This window comes from Pholcus phalangioides, unplaced genomic scaffold, assembly GCF_987345545.1.
Source record: "Pholcus phalangioides strain wild (caught in Gottingen) unplaced genomic scaffold, Ppha-v1.0 ptg000042l_1, whole genome shotgun sequence".
In the NCBI taxonomy this organism is placed as follows: domain Eukaryota; kingdom Metazoa; phylum Arthropoda; class Arachnida; order Araneae; family Pholcidae; genus Pholcus; species Pholcus phalangioides.
The window spans coordinates 5949351-5969816 of record NW_028301628.1 but is presented as its reverse complement, the minus strand read 5'-3'; the positions used below and the strand labels follow the sequence as shown (position 1 = coordinate 5969816).

Below are 20466 nucleotides of genomic sequence, written 5' to 3'. Positions count from 1 at the left end.
ATTCTCGGTAAGTGAAGCGATTATAATATTATTAAAAAAAAATGGGGTTTACGTACGTATCTCTCTGTTATTCAACTTTCTCGTGATAGAAAACGTTTATCCTCTATTTTTGAATCTCACGAGACGCATTATAATTTATGAGGGTGTGTCTTGCGCAAAAGCAACAGCGATGGAAAATTTCCATTCGTGAAAATATAGGTTCTTATACACTTAACTCGTGAGGATATCGATATCGTCGAGCTACACAATAAAGAAATATCGATTTCTATCTTTATAATATTTTTCAAGAAGGAATTTCTATAACTTTTACGATTGATTTTGATAGCATCGGAGATCTTTTTAATTGTCGTGATGATCTGAGGACGTTTTACTTGGTCATCAGGGCCGTCCTAACAGCAGCACGGGCTTCCGGGTAAAGTGATATTCTGAAGGCCCCATCTTGCTGGAGGTACTTGCCTACCTTTTACACACGTTTATTCTCGACAATCATAGTACCAGATCTTATTATCATACGGCCTCCTATGAACTCGAGGGACCTTGGGCCATGCCCGGGTAGACCCATGCGTTAAGACGACACTGCTGGTTATTCAAACATGGCCCCAGGATAAGACTTTCCACGGTCCCCAAGGCCAGGTCTTTCACGGGACTCATCAAAAATGAATTTATAGTGTGCGAAGAAAATTGATAAAACCCGTTCCGGGCCCCCGGGTGGGAGCCCTGCCAGTCATATCCGCGTGGGAACCATGCGTGTGATAGCTGACTGAGTACATTCATATGCACGTTTGAGGTGGGATGAACCATCTAAAATTAACGGATAAACAGTATTTCTTGGCATAAGCTTCCAACTGTTGTTACACAAGAGCTTTTCTTTAGTTCTGTAGTATCAAAAGCTGTAAAATATCGGAATCGAACAACGAAATTGAATTTCCAATTATTATTAGGTTGCCCCAAATATTGCTCTATTTCTATTTTTGTTTGTATTTTACTATCTATAATACCCAGCGGTACCTGGGTTTCCTCAATACAGTATACTGTACTGGGAAAATTGAAGAAGTGACAAACCACTGTAAAGGAATAAACATGACACGCATTGTTAGAGAACCACGGTAACCAAAGTAAACATTCCGAGAGTCAAAGTTGAGGTGACCATTGTTGCCCTATGGTTTTTCGCCCATTTCGGGCATTTGCCTTGATCTGACGAACTTTTAAAGTAGCCTATCATTTAAGTCATTTTAGTATGTATGCTATATTTGGCGGAGATCGGTCTAAAATTGTAGATTATTACAGATATGGTAAATCTCTGTCTGTTTTCTTTTGTTCAATTCGTATTGTTTTAAGGTTTCCTGCTGTGTCTCTCTTTACAGGCTTTTCATATATGCGTCCTCGCTTAGAATGTCTTCGCTCATCTAGCTCAAACAACCATATGGCTCCAGACTGAGAGTCTCTAGACTAGGCCATGATTTACAAGTAAAAGTCCATCTACACACGATTCAAATTTCGACATCAATTTTCAGCAAAAATACGGCAACTTCATCATAATAATTACAAGCTTGTTTATAAGAACTTTGTGTTTTAAGGGCCAGTGATTCTCTATCTTTTCTGGCCTGAGGTCCTTTCTGATCTTATTAAATTCCCGCTGCTCCCTTATTCCATGATATTGGTCTCAAATATAGCTCAGCTTTTTTTTTCCCTAAAAACCCAAAAATGATATCTTTTACGCTTGAAAATAAAAAAGGGAATTTCTTAAATATGTACTTGATCAGCGTTTCTCAACCATTCTAAACCCAGGGACTAGTAAAATGTCTGAAGCAAATCGATGGACCGCAACTTACATCGTGAGTAATTAATACCATATTATCCGTATTTTACCAGACATTCCTGCACTTTTTTGGTCCTACCTACATTTGCATTCAACAGTGCTCCCATTTTAATAAGCAACCCTTATTGAAATTGTGAACTGGAAGTACTCAAAATTTAAAAATCATATTATGCTAATTATGGTGATAAATAGTAATATTCAACACACACACGTTTTCATGTTCAACTTTCTATTAACAGCCCATGAACATCACTTCCAGTCAGTAACTTTACCAATAATTGGTAATTTTTTCGACTCTCTGCAACGATTCTGGCAACAATCAGCATTGTCCCGTATTTTGTTGTATTGGAGACCCCAATTTCCCGTAATTATATTTCCCGTAATATGCCTCAATGAAATAAATGACACTCCATTTATGTGTGTGAACAGCGTTTTTCCCCTGAAACACATTTTACTTACTGTGATTTGAAGATGCCTTTTATTTTCCAGCCTCTCAGCAATTTTAGCAATAATTGTAAATTTCGTCGAAAACTGTATTTTTTTCGGAGCCATATCCCGTGTTTAGGGTCGAAATTTTCCATATTTTTCTCGATGAAATATGGTCACCCAGATACTTTTATTTGAACAAATAAGTATATTTCTAATTGAAAATATCACATGCAATTGAATAATTTTTCATTCAATTTGAATGAAATCATCAAGTCTGCCTACGCATCACCTGTACCACCTTCACGGACCATAGGTTGGAAAACGATGTGCTTGACCATCGAAATAGATTACAGAAATTCCGGAAAATCATACTACCTAATCTTGAAAATACCATTATTTCCTCAAATCGAAAGAATACAACTCTTTTTCCAGAAGTCATACGTAAAACTTTTTATTTTCCACAGAGACTTAATAAATGCGACTCTTCAAAGGAATCGCGAGGAGGCATATTAAAGAAACACAAAATTTATTGGACGTATATATGCTTCTCCAATAAAAGCTGAATAAATGCAAATATATAAATACTCTTTTTAAAAGTTATAAATTTTGAGGTTGAAGAAAAATCTCGAAAGAAAAATAAATAAAGAGAGTGGAATAGCACTTAGTGAGTAAATGAACCAAATCGCATTTGGCGCAGAACAAAACGAGCGACAGCACGCACTTGTCGTAACTTACCATTTAGTGGGGGAGAAAATGATCGTAAAAAAGGATTTGGATTAAGCGCCCGGAGCTTACTGAAGGGAAACTAAAGCTATTTTCCTATTTTATTGTGTTTAGTTTAGTTCCTTTTTCTATTTGTTTCTATTATCCTGAGCCGTTTGCTTTTATTTACTATATCTTTCGACATGTCTCTGTGCTACTCTCTCAGAACATACCAGAATTTACATTAAAAGGTTTTCAATGTTTCCAGTACATTTCAAACACAATGGGAAGGAAATGCTGTTAAACTTATATATGTATATATATATATAAGACTGAAATCAAAAGTCTCTTGAAGTTTTAGTTTACTTACAAATCAAGTACAAAGTGATATCAATTACTATCTTAGATTCGGAAAAAAATCTTAACTTTTGATTGGGAGATTTTATCGATAAAACTATTCAGAGTCTCATAATGGAATGCTTTGAAACACACATGCTTAACTCATCATGGCCAACAGACCATATAGGGGCTCTCGGAATCATCTGATGTTTTCCACGATCTCAAACCTAATTTTGTTAAAATTGACTGAATCGTTGTTCATGCAAGTATTGATTGAGTAAACAGTGATTATCTTAGATTGCCGCATTTCACGGTGAATGCCAGTTCCAGACCACTTAATCGGCTAGCGGCAAAAGTTCCAGGTCACTCAAAAGACCTGCGGCTCATTTACAGATAACTTCAGCGGCCCGAAGAATATTTACAGTTGTGACCTGCGGCACATTTTCAGATTACTTAAGTAATCGCGACGCAGTTCCAGATCACTCCCGCAGCCCGCAGCACATTCACAGATCAGGGTGATTCACATGCGGGATGCATGTGTGGTGTAGCAGTAGTAGGTAGGGCCTCCAAAAAATCGCTCGGGGATCCATGATGTTCTTAAGTCAGCCACCTCGTTGGGCAATTTGCCTGTTGTGGCGTTGTATTTGTATTTAGTGACCTGCGGTGAAGTTCCGTAACAGGATGTGAACGGTGCTCGTAATTCAGGAGAGATGAAAGACAGGACCTGCTTTTCTCCTAAGTTTGGGTCTCCCACCCCCCAAATATAGTTTTCTTTGAAGTAAATATGGAGGGGGGGGGGCAATGCTTATATTTCAAAAAGCAGCCAGTTTTGGGGCCCTGGGCATGTGCTCCGTTTGCCCATATGAGAAACAGGCCCTGCTGAGAAACTCCCGCACGGGATAGTTTATGCTTTGGGGTGACCACAAATCGTCGAAGAAAAATACGGGAAATTGAGATCTCAAAAATGTCGTAAAGTACCGAAAATAGCCAAAAAATTGTCAATTAAGTATCACTGAAATTATTAAAATATCGCCAATCGCGTGAAGTAGAAGGATACTACAAAACTCAGTAAGTTAAGATGTATTTCAGGAAAGAAGGAAAAACATTGAAAAAAAACTAATAAATGAAATGTGTATGATGAATACATAGTAAAGTCGTAGTTATCAACATAAAATTTACAAATTATAAAAATTAATTGCTTCAATTTTAGATATTTAAATTCCATTTAAACTTCGTAGAAAAATAAAGATATTCTGGAAATAGATTTTTCTAAAAACAGTCAGGATATCGAAAATTACTGGGTCGTTCCATAAAATATGCATCGTGTGGTAACGCTACATATTTTTAGGAAACATTCTCAATATTTTGTTGCTGTTTTTTCAACATAGCGAAAACAGAAACATATTCCGATCAAATTTATTGATAATTTAATTAATTAATAAGCATCAAAAACAATCCTAGAGAAAAATAAAATAAATCAAGGGAAAAAATATTAACATAAAAGAGAAAAGTAGGAAAAAGTAACGTCATCTTTCGGCCTCTGCCATTGACAAGCGGAAGAATTAATTGCAGGAAATTGAATTACATGGTTTATTTAACTTTTTTTTTGTTTTTTAGAATATTATTTTTCCTTTTGCATATTATTATTATTATTATTCCTGATGATCATCAGAATATTTTTTATCATTTTTCATCAATCGTTTTTTTTTTATATTTTTAGTAACCACGTGACGAGCTTAAATCCACTCAAAAGACGATGTTTAAAGGGGGAAAAAAAGGAAAAAATTCAATAAACGCCAATAAAATTCATACCAAACGAGGAAAAAAAGTATTTTATGGAGAAAATGAATAAATTTTTTTGGTTCATGAAAATCGGAAATTTTTCTATGAAATATAAATAATTTTATCAATTTTTTTTTTACCCTCAAGCAATGCGCAAAAAATCATTATGAAATTTCAAAAAAAAAAAATGCTGAATGATAATGATTTTAATCAGCAGAGTTATGTTAAGAATGCATACTGTAGTTGAACAAATAAAAGAGAAAATCAGGAAAATGTCTCTTTTTCTTTTCAGTATTCAATGCAGCGATTCTCAAAGGGTGTATCGTGACTGTCATGGGCTTCACAGAGGCTCCTGAGATGAGCCGTACAAATCTACTTACAATCCAGTTATAAATCCATTTGTTATGCGTCACCGGTTTCAGGGTCGTATTAACGATTTCGGTGGACTTGGATCCAGACATTCTTAAGGCATCCGAAAAGGCATAAATTTATGGCAGAAAGCACAGAAATGCTGAAAAATATCGATACCTGAAAATAATATCGAATGCTGGGAAATAAGATCACACTAGAAGGAAATTAATGAGAAATAAGAGAATTGAAGAAAATATGAAATTAATGATAGAAATACGCGATTCCAGAATTAGTGGAAAAATAATTTTAGACATTCTAAATCGAGTGAAATTAATAGTTCGGAAATTGATGAAAAATCAAGAATTTGTGAGAGAAATAATTTCAGAATAAGGGGAGGCTTCCAATAACTTGGGGGGGGGGTACTCTTTTTGATTCGAACCCTGTGCTCAGGCCCTATTATCAAATTTGTTAAGACACTGTTATTTACTGAAAACAGTAGAACATTACTGAGAGTAATGATTCTAGTGTTGATGAAAATGCTGAATTCATGAAAGAAATAATTTCAAAATCAGTCAAAGCTTACAATAATACGTGCCCTCTTGTGCTCAGGTCCTGTTGACCAATATTTTAAGAAGCTGTTAGTTAATGAAAAGCATAGAAAATTAATGAGAGAAATAATTTCAGAAGTAAAGAAAATGTAGAATTTATGAAAGAAACGATTTCAAAATCAGCGAAGGATTACAATAATTTACGGGAAGGTGGGGGGAAGCCCTATTCGATTCCGTGCCCTGAGCCTAGGTCAACCTAACTTTAAAGACGCCACTGACTTTCACTGATTTCAAAAGCTAAACTTTTTTGATTAGAAATATTTAATAAGATTTTCGCAAATTAAAAATAGACCAGTAGGTCGTGAAGTTGGTTTTATTTTTGGTTTTGTGTCACGTCTACAAAAGACTAAGAACGCCTGGAATTGATGAATATCTTGGTTATTTTTTCACGAATAGCAGAATAAGACGGTTATTCATTTACATAATCCAAGTCAATTACAGAGGTGATCGGGACTAGTCGAATAAAGTTCGTCTAGTAAATTTCTCTCCAACAACTTCCAAAAATTCCCATTCCCAACACAGATATCCAAACATTCAGGTACACTTACGCGACTTCCTATATTTGACATGGAAATGAATTTTCCATGCTGAAGGAATAGCCCCATCTCTTGACATAACGAATACGGTTTTATCAAAAAAATCAAATCGTGTAAATGTTTGAATTCACCATATAATTTAATATTTCATCCGGTATTCAAAGCTTCTCCCCCCCCTTACCCAGAGATGGGTTAAAGCAGCATCAGCACATGGCTCCGAGCTTTCACAAGCTCGTACTTGCTCCTTGAAGCATCAAGAGTGATCAGTGCATGTGTCTGATTTCATGCTTGCGAGCACTTGATCAATGCTTCGATTGAACACCCTGTAAAAATTGCATTCAATGATTGCAATTAATGCGGATTTCTGGTATATGAATGTCAAAGGTGCCGTAATATGCGCTCTCCGTTTGATGATGGGTATAGGCAGTGCTTGCCACTCGAAAAAAGTCGAAGACCCCTGATTTATGACAATGATTATCCAAATCAATAGAGGCCTACGTTATACAATGAGATCTCTTGCTAAAGTACCCCCTCCCACCTTTTATTCCATTACTATGCATCACAGCTTCAGTCGACGCCTCACGCCCCCCCCCCCGAAAAAAAGTCCGAAAACAGGGAATGATCGTTATGGGAAGTTTTTCCGTATAAGAAACTAGAGAAACTATCGGTGAAAGGGGTCCCGCGTCTGATTTATGCTGCTACGCATAGCTCAAGAATTTAAAAGCTCTTATCAAAACTAATTGATCAAAATGAGTCTACACTTTTCAATAAAAAAAAAATCCCATAAATGGTACACTTGGTACATCGCATAAACATTCAGCCTGTGAAGGTAAATACCAGCATCAGGTCTTGATTACAAGTCTCGACTGAGAGCATATTATTCTTGTCTTTGATTTATGCGTGCTTACAAAAACTGATGTTCCATGCCACTTTCAAGCTCGGCAGAAAACTATAAATTCACCAAATATTTACTCATTGACGTCCTCCAGTCCCCGTGTGTTGTATCTATATAATTGTCTATTGTAGTGTTATCTTAAACCTTCCATTGTTACAAATAGCATCATGGAAACCGGTTTTGAATGCACACACACACGGGAAAAAATCTAACTAGGTATCTCTTTTCCCGTCCTCATTATCGAGCATTAATGTAATCGTATCTTCCTTTTTTGGCAACTTTCTGCTCAGACTGCTCAGAGAAACCTTAAATACACTTCATATAAAAAATTGATAGTATCGTGACATGCGACGGGTTAAGTGCAATCAAATTCTTGTCAGAATTTCTGATATTTTGAGAGAAAGTGCCACCTCAATCTCAGATGATTACTACTTTCAGCCATTGCCTATTCATGAATCCAGGCCTTTCGGGAAATACTCTTCTACCTCAAACCAATCGATAAACATCTTGAAAAATTTTCAAGAATTCAACATATGGTTTGTGAGCAAGATGGACATTCATTTACATAATCCAAGTCAATTACATGCCCTGATCGGAACTAGTCGAATAAAGTTCCTCTAGTAGATTTCCAAGAACTTCGTGGAACTTCCAAAAATTCCCATTCCCAACACACATACACATACACAAACATTCTTCTAGACTTACGACTTCCTATATTTGACACGGAACTGAATTTTCCATGCTGAAGGAATAGCCCCATCTCTTGACATAACGAATACGGTTTCATCTAATTACTTACTTCCAAACGCATATGCTCACACTCTTGGATAGTGTAACGAAATTAAGCTCTTATCAGGTTCCTGAGGATGGTAGCGCGATATGGATTCCGAGCAAAAGTGTTATTGCAAAGAGGAAAAGGTGCGTGTTATGAAATATGCAAATGATCATGGCACTTCCGTTTGCAGCAGGGGACATATAAGAGAGAGAGAGAGGTGTTCGTGAGTGTGTGTGTGTGTGAGAAACTCTAATGGCATCACAGTGAGGCGAGGAGATGTAAAAGACGTTGGGAAGAGTGCGTGTACATACGTCTGCGTCAGAAAAGAAAATGGCAAGGGCGATATGGGATTATACAAAACGGGTATGGAGAGTGAGAGTACCAGGGACCATGCTTAGATTGTTATGGGACGAGAGAATTCGAGGAGAAAAGAGAGGATATAGCCGTCTAGTGTATGGGCAAAGGAGGTTTGGTAGATGTCTGGATGAAGAACGGTATCAGAATAACACGATGATGCTCTTAAATGAGATGGCATGAGTATATGGAAAAGCAAAAGTAGGTTCCAGAATGGGTGGTGGAAGTACTGCGGGGTAAGATAAATACGAAGAGTTTCGTTAAGAGTCGGTGGCAATGGCTCTCCCTCCCTCTCTCTCTTTCAGATTATGCTGACAAGGAGTATGTATGTGTACTGCACGCACCTTGCCCGAGGCTTATTTATGTAAGGGATGAAATCCTTGTGTCTTAAGGATTGGTGGGGAAAATGAGAAAGCATTTTTCTGTAAGGAAGGATTTACCTTGAATCTGTGGTATTAACTTTGTATGTTTTAAAAGCAGAATTTTCTCGAACATTGTTACTTTTTGGGGTCTGGCGCTCTAGGCTTTAATGTTCGCGGTTTTAGTCTGTTTATATTAATCATGAATTTTTGATACGTTGTTATGATATTATTATCGATGAATATTTAGTTGAAATTATGTGTTTTCATTATAAGATCAAGGGAAGGGATTCCTGAGGACATTGGTACGAGTTTTATGAATTATATTTTGGTTGAATACATTGCTTTCGGAATTTATTTAGGTGATAATAAAATGTTCAAGAAACTTTTGAAAATTTGGTCGATGAAAAGTAATTGGTGTGCTGTTTTTAAGAAAGAAAATATATTTATGATAGTAGTATTTTTCTGGTTATATTCGTTTGTTGTGACAATTTCGGATTATTCTTGTCAATGACATTTTTGGGGACAGCTGAGGAAGAAAGTATTTTTTTCCCTAATAAATGCATGATTTTTCTAAAAGAATTCGAATCAATTTTTGCTTCACAAATTTACCTAGTATGAAAATACTTTTGGAATTTTATCTTTTCTTCATTGTAAAGTCAGGTCTTTGAATAAGATTATTCTTAAAAATGTTTCCAAAAAATGAGAGTTTTTATAAAACAAATTGCGAAGTTTTTGAATTTCAAATTTTTTAAAACTGCTATTCAAAAAAAAAACTATTTGCAGTAATTTTTTTCAACTTTTAATGAGCAGTGTATGTGTTTTACGTTTTACGGAAAATATAATTGAGAGCATTATGAGCAGAGTAATGAGCTTTACATGCTTGAAAAATATGATGAGTGACAATTGTTTACGAATGTTTAATAAACAGTGAATATTTTGAAAATATCAAGAGCAACAATGTTTTTTGAACGCTTGAAGATGAGGAACGTTTCGAAAACATAATAAGCAAATATGGTTCAAACCTTTATATGCAACCATGGTTTAAAAACTTATGGTAACTGAAAACACTATGGTGACAATATCTTAATAAAAAAAGAATTTTAAATGTTTTCGGAGCAAAAATTGTTTTTACAATCATTGGGGATAACTATTTTTTGTTTGGATATTTTTAGTGGGGATTTTTCAAATCATTCTGAGCAACAACTGATTCGGAAAGTATTCTGAGCAACACAAATTCGAGAAATGTTCAGTAAAGCAATAGTTATGAAAACATTGGAAACACATCTGGGATAACATCGCGAAAAATCACTAAGTTTCAAAAAACATTTAAATGTGGAAAATAAATTGAAAACATCAAGAGCAATTGATTTAGAAAAAAATTCAGATCAACAATAGATTTAGAAAAAAGGTTCTGAGTAACAATAAATTAAAAAAAAATCAGAGAAAAGATAAATTAAAAAAAATCAGAGAAAAGATAAATTAAAAAAAATCAGAGAAAAGATAAATTAAAAAAAATCAGAAAAAAAATAAATTTGGAAAAAGTTCTTAGCAACAATAGATTCAGGAAACGTTCTTAGGATTAATAGATGTATAAAACGTTCTGAGCAACAATAGATTTGGAGAAAAATTAGGGAAACAAAAGATTTAGAAGAAAATTCAAAGCAATAATAGAAAATCGAAATCAATTAACGCTAAAGGTTAAGGGAAAAAAATTCAAATTATAAAAAATTTCAAAACATAAGTCGATTCGAAAAACATTGAGAGCAACAAAAGATTTAGAAAAACAATCAGAATAACAATTAACAACATCGAAATATGCTGAGTATAACGTTGGAAAATGTTCATAGCAACAACATTTTTAGGAAACTTCCAGAATAACAATTATCATCAGAAACATTCTAAACAACCCAAATCTAAAACAACTAATTTGAGCTGCAATTATAAAAAAAAAAATTTTCAGCCAACAAATTCAAATGTTTAGCACATTAATCCTACAATATTTAAAATTAAAAAAAATAATTGCATTTGAGATAAAAACTAACGAATTTTCAAAACATTTCAGATTAAAAAAAATTTAATTTATTTTCCTTCAAATAAAATATTCCTCAGATATTACATTTTTATAAAAATTCCTATTCCAAAAGTATCTTAATTACTATTCCCAAATCAGCTGGAGACTGGAAAATCTATTCAAAGCGAGGAAAAAAAATTATTTGAAGAAAAATTTGAATCGATTTTTCTAAACGAAAAAAAAAAAGTAATAATGGAAATAATGAACAAAGTAACTAACCAACGCCAACCTTTCCAAGACAGTAGCATATAAACATTGATCTAAACATAATGAGGTCCAGGATAAGAAAACTATTATAGTGATACTTAAATCATGAACAAGATTCAAAAATTTTTCCTCTCCCAGAATCATCATTTAATAACTAACTCTCTGAAAGAACAAAGGAAAAAGAAAATAATGGAGAATTAAAAATAATTGTTTTTTTTCCTTGCAGAAAAGATAATTGGATTTGCTTCAGCCAAGAAATTCCAATATTTCATAAGCGTTGTTGTTTTATTTTTAAATGAATTCCTCTCTACAATATTAACTAGAGTTTTCCCCCCTTTGTACATTTAACAATATATATATGTGGTTATTTTTAATTTTTCCATGGAATAGTTACTGTTTCGTGTTCTTTTTTAAATTGTTTTGGGATGTCACATAAAAAAAATAAATAATGAGAGTGTTCAGAAAATATTATGCTTCTGATATATTAGGTTGATTCTCCGATGGTTGCTATTGGTCAAGCGCTTTGGGACTATGAAGGGATCTTGGTTTTGACTTGGATGTTGTTTGAGAATCATTGTTAAGATGCATATTGTAGGAAAATCATTGTTAAGATGCATATTGTACGAAAATCATTGTTAAGATGAATATTGTTTGAAAAATCATTGTTAAGATGAATATTGTTTGAAAAATCATTGTTAAGAAGAATTTTGTTTGAAAAATCATTGTTAAGATGAATATTGTTTGAGAAATCATTGTTGAAATGAATATTGATTGAGAAACATTTTTAAGATGAATATTGATTGAGAAACATTTTTAAGATGAATATTGTTTAAGAATCGTTTTCTCGTGAATATTTTTGAGAATTTTAATCTTAACATGATTATTGAAACTAAATTGGTGCCATGAATGTGGTTTGAAATTAAACTGTTGACGTGAATATTGTTTGAGAAGTTTGGTGTTGACATGAAGATTTTTTGAGACTTTTGGTCTGGACATGAATATTTTTTAGAATTTTGGCCTGAAAATGATTATTGTGTGCGTTCCGAGAGGAATCGTTCAATGAATATTTTTTTTAAAACCATTTTTTTACGTGATCATTGTTAAAAAACAGTTGTTGACTGTATCATTATTAGAAAAGCTATTGTTCGCGTGATCATTCTCTCTTATAAAATCAGTTGATGATGTGATTATTCTTGGAAAATTAATTATTGACGTGAATCTCGTTTAAAAATTTCGGTGTTGACCTGACTGGTGTTTGAGAATTTTGGTCTTAACATGAATGCTCAATTTTCTTTTTCAGCTGATGATTTCTTTCTTCACGAATACTGTGTGAGAATTTTGGTTTTAATAGGAATAATTGTTCATGTCAAACTGATTCTATAACATTCCTGTTAAAATCAAAATATTTTTGAGAATTGAGGTTTTCATCGGAATATTCATCGATATCATTGTTGACATGAGCGCTTTCTATGAAAGCAACTTGAATACTTTTTGAAACCTATCATTTGAATATTTTTCAGCTTTAGCGTTTACATATTTTCAAAATCTAACGTTTGAATATTGTTTGAACCTTATCATTTACACAATTTTTAATATCGGTGATAATGGAAACTTTTTTAATCAAATTAATTTGAATTTTGTTTAAACCTTTTTTGAGACCATTATTGGAACTATATTTTTTAGACCGTTATTGGGACTATTTCTAAAAATACTGTAGAGCTATTTTTGAAACTATTGTTGAAATAATTGTTATTAACGAACAGTTCCTATGAAAGAAACATGAATATAATAATACTTTCAGTAGTATTACTATCAATCAACTGTTTTATATCTCTCTCCGAAGTTACATACATATAGTTCGAACCCTGTTTATAATATGCTTATTATTTGGGAAAAAACACAATGCTGACGTGAATACTGAAAATATGAATAAATTGTGTTCTCTATCTTATTCTCAACTTGACTATTTCTTGAAACATTATTGTTACCTGTAATCAGAGTAATACTCAAAATTTGTCTATCTGAATGTCAGTTATTTTCATCAATTAAAAAGAAACTCGTAGAGATTTCACGAATTATTTGCTAAAACAAGGTCAATTGAAACGTGTAACTAACCAAAAAAAAAATTCCAAAAATTTCTGGTCCCAGAAAAAATATCTCCTTATACAGTAAATCAGTATTATAGTAATAATTTCGGTTCATACTCATACTCAAAGTGTTTGATTTGACTCCGTAGAAAATAGAAATAATTTTTATAATTATTTCAACAAAATAGGATAAATTTAAATTTTTGAATTATCAAAGTAAGGGTTCATAAACTATATCACTGTCACGTATACATAAATCTATTAGTATACTTAACGATGAGCAGTTTGAATTATCGTGATAATCTATAAAAAACACGTAAAACAAATAAAAAATATATGCATATATCAAGTGGAGAAAAATTAGTGAAAAGTGAAAAATAAAAATATATGAAAGAGTATTTTTAAATCATTTAGACATGACTCTTCAGATAATTCCTTTGAAATGTTGGAATTTAAAAATCGAAATTTCTAAATTTTCACTTGTAATTATGTAACTATTCAGTATATATTTCATAAAATATAATTGCCTTGCTTGAATAGTAATAAAAAATTATCCATTGTTGTAATATGATGCGAGTGTTTCTTTTCTTAGAGATGAGCATTGCTTTGATTTATGTATGACTAGTCAATGAAATTTTATTTTCAAAGGTTAACCACATTCAAGTTCTTTGCTTCATCAGCTCTCCAAAACAATTTTTCCGACCTTTTTCGATTAGTCGGAAAAATTATTGAATTGCCATTCTTCAAAATCCGCGAGATCCTTTATTTTAAGAATTAAAATCTAAAACACAGTTTTTGAACGTTTTAAATTTTAAGTGTTTCTTAAAAGATAACTCTTAAAATTATTATCTCAAGTATAATTTTTAAAGTTTTTTTTTTGAAAGTCTCTTTTGAAACGTTAATCTTTTCAACGTTAAAATGAAGTTGTCAGGCACACCTGAGGAAATTCCAGTAATTAGTCACACTCGAACGATCCGTTTTCTCATGAGACATATTAGTCAAAGAGGACAACACTTTAATTCACTTTCAATGAGATTAAGGCAACGTCAAAATCGCCGGCATTGTATATTTACGTGAATTCTTGTAATTATTAGCAAGATTAATTTTTAGTGACTCTTTATCATTCAACAATATTTGAAAAAACTTCCCGAAATGTTCGTTATCCTTCACAAATTTATATCCAACTCATTTTGAATCTTATACAATATAAATTTCAGCATGTAGGGAGGAAAATGAGAGCTAATGGGCAAGGGCCGATTTCAGAATTTGGTTGTATTTTTTTAAATGTTTCTTTCACACCTGAATGAAAGACAATAATTTAGCGGCTGTCATTAATCATAAAAAGTGAACCATTCATGATTATTAAAGAAACAGAAAGGCAGAAATTAGTTATCTAACCTGAAAAGTACGTTTGATTTTTTTTGTTTGTTTTTGAATGATTTTGAAATATTAATTTTTTTACATTGGTGAAGATATTGCTAATTTGTATTCTTTGCACATCGCACTTCTCATAAATCTCAGTTGAAAATTTCTTGTGATAAACATGTGTGGTTTAGATTTCAGAAATATAAACTTTCACCGTGTTGAGACCTAGTCTCTTCGCAGAGAGTAGGCAGACCTACAACATGATACTTACATGACATGGAAATTCAAGCATTTACCTTCTTCACTTCAAAATATAAAAGGTTAGATTACTGCACAAGTAAGAACACGAAACAAGCGCTACTCCCGCAACATAAATACGTTAGGGGCAACTAATGAAGTCAGAATATACATTCTGACATGAACTAATTCATTTGAAATTCAGCAATTCAGGATTTTTTTGAAATTGAGGAATGTGTACAAGGTGCATGTACGGTTAAGTAGTAGTAGTAGTGATATCCTGTGGGAACTAATGGGAGAAGCAAAATAGGGTCTAATGGAACATGTAGTAATGATTTAGAGCAGTGTTTCTGGTTTTCTATTTTTCCAGATTTTAAATAAGTTAGGCCTTATAGTGGAAAAAGATATTTCCAATTATGATGTGTTTAATTTTATACCTATTGAAACAATGGCTTCTTTTCAAAATAATGCAGATGAAACTCTAAATAGTTTTGCTAGTGTAATCTCAAACCATAAAAAATCAAAATTTCAAATACTGCCCAAATAAACAAATTGTAAACCTATTCGAAAGAAACTGTAGACCTACTGGAAGGACATGTATGTCCTTTGAGGTCAAAAGTGTATGTTGAATGTGTTTTTGTATATATTTGTATGTTATAATAAAAAAAAATTTGTATTAACAAAAATTAGATTCAGTATGCTTATATAATAAAAAACAATGATATTTCATAGTGTATATCCAGTTTTTTTGCGGGTTTATGTTTCTTGTCCCATTAGACCCCAAGCTTCAAGCTTGGGGACTTACAGGACAAAAATATAGATGTATAAAATTGATCTCCACTGCAAAAACAAATGACCCTATTTTGAATATTTTTATTGTGTAACATATACATGTATGTTCGTCTCAATGTAAAAAAAAAAATCAAATTTTATTTTTTCACTTTGAGAAAAATAATGAACTAAAATTCCCCCCCCCCTTCCCATTAGCCTTCATTTTCCGCTATTTGTCGGAAGATATCTGGAATTAAAATATTTATTAGGATGTTCCCTTGAGAGAAAATGTTTCCGTGGTGTCTGTCTTTGTGTCTTTCTGTAAGGAGATATATTGTGTGAGTGAGTTGTCTCCTGTGAGTGATAGGTAATCGGCCGAACATAATCGCCATTCATTTGGACGACCCCCCGAATATTCCCCAATCGCCAAGACAAGAAAGAAAGCTGAAGAAAAAGTACAAAAGGCTGCAATAAGGAGAGAAGAAAGAAGCCATTTAGTGGGATGTCCCGAGATCTCTGTGCTGTCAAACAGCAATGCATCAATCAAGACTCTTTTTTTTGCTCTTCTATCTTCCTCACATTCTCTGTCTTTACCACGAAATTCCAGGAAGAATGTGAATATTCTATCGTTACACTGCTTACAAAACACGAAGATTTTTTTCCAGTTTTTTCCCACAAAACAATGTACAACGTGAGAAATTAATTTTGAAAAACGCATGAAGTTACAGATGAATTTTCTAAACATTCTGCTTATTTTTAATTAAAGATATTTAAATTCTATAAAGCGACTGAAACTACCTCTTTAATTAACAAATTTTCAGAAAATATTCAATTTTTTTTTATTAGCTCATCTAAAACAATTTTATCACCAAAGTTCGTAAATATTTTGTTTTTGTATATGATAAGTTTATATAGCGAATTTTATATAGTAATATTACTTTTAGTATATATGTAGTAATTGTTTTGAACGCAATAAACAATTCTAGAAAGCATTTTCTGAAGTTTAGTGTTCAAATTCGATCACACTGCATGTAATTATTATTTTTTATAAAAATATAAAAGCTTCATGAAATTTTTCTAAAATGTTTCGAATAATGATGATTATGAAATGAACTAAATACCTAGATATATGTTCAGAATTTATTATTTTTGAACTCTTTAAATATAAGATATTAAGAAAAATATATTTAGTGTATCTCAAAATGTTTATTGCACCAAAAACTATAGCAGCTTGTATATTTGAATATATGCAGTAGTTTTTAGTATAAAATTTATGGCGTGAATACTAAAAATAAATAAATTTCCGAACATAAAATCTACAATATTGCAAAGCGTTATCAAATATTTCATAAATTTTACTATATTTCCTTATTTTATACCAATTTTTATAATTAGAAACATGCGTTTTGCAAAAACTGCTCTGTAAATAACAAAAAGTTTCAAATTAAGTTTGTGGAGGGAACATGTTCTTGGGTAAAATAATTGTATATTATACTCAGTCCCAAAATACATGTATTGATATATTTATGCTTTCCAATTCTTGGCGCAAAAGTTTGATGGGCAACGATCTGAGTTCCAATATGTTTTCAGTTTACTTGTACGATTCAAATATAAAAGTTATCGTTATAATGATAGGATATTTTCTGATAAAATAATACAAAAAAAGTTCATATTTGCTTATGAAATTTAAAAAATCCAACAGAGTCATAGAAAAATTAATGAGATGGTAAAACCACTTTGGATATTTAGTGGGTCTCCATGTCAGTATTTTACGAGCCCAATCAAAGTCTGCATATTCATAGTTTAGAAAATGAATAGAATAAGTAATTAGATACACTTTGCTTTGTCTTTTTTCCCATTATTTATCAATCATGAAATTATCAATTGAAATGATGTTTACGTAAATTATACTTATAAAATATATTGATAAATTCTATCAAATTAGATAAATTATATTTAGATGAATGAATAAGTTTAATATTTTCTAATTCAATTTTCTTGGAAAATAACTAAAAAAACCAACAAGCACGCCGAGTATACGATAAAATACTAAAGCATGACTCAAAATTTGATTTATTTTAGATTAATGTTAGTTCTTTCAAAGATAATTGAGAATTTAATTTTGAACGATTACAAAATTCCTAACTAACCATGTTTTGAAATTTTTACAAATACATTCCCGAATAAACAACATCACATGATGTAGAAATATTTCGTCATGCTTTTATTGTGAATATCTCTGGTGTTTTCAATATTTAAAAATATTCATATCTGAATTCTTGCATGAAAATATACGCAATACTTAGAAGAAAAAGTACAAATGCTTACCTTCCACGATCCTTGCTCTAATAACAAAGACCAAGAAGCAAATGTATCTCATTCTATCAAAACCTGATAGAAATTTACCAAACTTTCCTCTCGCCATATCTTTAAATAACTTCACTAATCCTATAAATTCACGATTTTCTGATTAAAACGGGAATGAGGACTTTCCACACACACTCACAGACACAGAATGAATCAAAGGCTTTAGAGAGTTTTCTTGCATAGATAGATGTGATTGAAGCATTGATGATGCGAATCACGGCATCATGATGCTGATCAGAAACAGTCACGTTATCACAATTTTAATATCAGATATGTTTGGAGATTATCTAGTTACATTCTCAGCCACAAAATTTTTTTAGAAAGTCACATTTTTATCACTCGTAAAAAGTCCAGGACATGGTAGGTTATTTTTTGTGTTGCAGAAGTAAGGTTGCCTACCCCGTATTTTTCTCTTTCCGATGACATCCTGGATAATACAAGTTTCATCAATTCTTTTCTCCATGGTATTTTCAATTTGTGTTGGAGTTATTTCCATATTTTATTCCGGAATCCATTTAGTATAATTTTAAGTCACTGCAGTTTCCCGTAAAAATAAAAAAGCAGCTTTAAGAAAGGCCGTTGACACAAAAGGTCGATCAAAGTCAAGACAAAAGAATCAACATCCTTCACGTTTCTCCTGACGGTTTGTTTCTTTGCAACATTACTCACTATGCAGCGAAGAAAACTTTACGAGACTTATTACATAAGTGTATAGAGATCAGTGATTACGATGTTCGCGATTTTTTTCCTTTCTTTTAGGAATCAAAGTCTATCGTTGATCATGGGAATCTATAACTTGAGTTGAACATGCGTGTTTGGCAACAAAAAAATTGTATTTTTTCGTCCCGGATTTTTCCTCTTTTTTTTTGCTCAACTTTCACTCCCGGCCGGGAGATTGTCCCTCTCGCTTCTCCGGGATCCTCCGACGACTTGAATGCTACCACTTGTTTTCGTGCGGTGTTCCAACCTAAAGCTTAGGGTTGCCTTCTTTTTTACTCTCTCGCCACCAATACCAGCTCTCGCACGTCTTTTTTGCGGCCAAATTCGGCCAAACGCGCACACACACACACGCACAGTCGAACGAGGGTGTGCAAGGATTTCGTAGAAAAGTCCTCTCTCCTCCTTTTATTCATAATCCTCGGGAAAACCGGAAATCCTTTTTCCGGGAAACATGATGCCAGAGAAGTTCGGCGTAGCAATTAACAGCGTCAGTTTTTGGGGTAGATAGAATAATGAGTACATAAAACGGCTTACGAATTCTAAAAATTATTTTGAATATCTATCGAATAATTGTTTGAGTTGTTCGTAGTTTCCACGAAAACTGCACAATTATTTTATTCTCATTGATGGCATTATTATCAGATAGTGTGCATTCAATGGATATTCTAAGGAAAAGGCCAAATTAAGATCTATTCTTTCCTTTGGCGTATTTACGGCAACAATATCGATGTACTGCTCCAAAAGCTCCAGTCAGAACTTCACTCAAAAAATAATCAATTATGGCAACGAGATATCGATTTTCTGTAGTTTCTTCATTGCTTCGATATGAAACAAATGATTGATGGATTCTACGAAGTAATAGATAGCGTACTGAATGTGATTTTGGGTTATTAAATTACCATACACATTTACAATTATAATCAAGCACATATAATATGTACAGGAAGGTATGCCATAAATTGGTAAATAGTTAAAAAATTCATAAAAGTTGAATGAATTGGTATATTTGAATGCCGGTTTGCAAAAAAGTTATTTTCACAAATTGGCGATTTTGTTTTTTGATGCAAGAAAAAATTTAGATCAAATTGTTGTCGATAGTGGTCGTTGTGCAGCGACTACTATCGATAATCTATTTCAAAGATTGACAACTTTCTACAATCTATTCTGAGTCCGAAACGCTCGTGAAACTTTAATCGGAGATTCACGCCTGAGGTTAAAAAAAAACTTCAATAATGCTTTATCCACCGATGTCAACACACAATGAAAATAATCTTATGTGAGCGCCTGTTGTAGAAAAATTCAGAAATGAGCTGTTAATGGTACACCCTGCATTTTATAGGACTCTGTTTTGCGAATTTTCTCTGATTTATTTTCCTGCAGCGGGCTCTATTGCCAGAAACTTAAATTAACTTATGAATAAATATATGGAATATATAGTGAAAATAACTTTTTTCGCAAACTGCATTCAAATATATTAATATTTATACAATACCAATTACTTCCCTTTAATGAATTTATATATATATATATATATATATACATATATAGTAGGATAAAAATACAAGAGAAATTAAGATAAAAATTGAAGAGGTAGTGGAAAAGTATCTTTTGAATGACAAAAGGGAAAGTGCTGCTCACTTTTAAAAATATATATATACAAAAAAGGAATTACCTTAAGAAAAAGGAAAA

At 32.5% G+C, this 20466-nt stretch overlaps 1 protein-coding gene across 2 annotated transcripts in view; it reads right to left on the bottom strand.

Annotated features, from left to right (window-relative positions):
• LOC149063911 (protein sax-3-like) overlaps positions 1–18967 on the bottom strand; it is a 157530-nt gene extending 138563 nt beyond the window's left edge. For both annotated transcript variants that reach the window (XM_089254899.1, XM_089254900.1), the window contains exon 1: positions 18019–18967. In XM_089254899.1, the coding sequence (XP_089111025.1) occupies positions 18019–18115 (97 nt within the window). In that variant the 5' untranslated portion in view covers positions 18116–18967. The remainder of the gene's footprint in view (positions 1–18018) is intronic.
• Positions 18968–20466: the final 1499 nt, after the last annotated feature.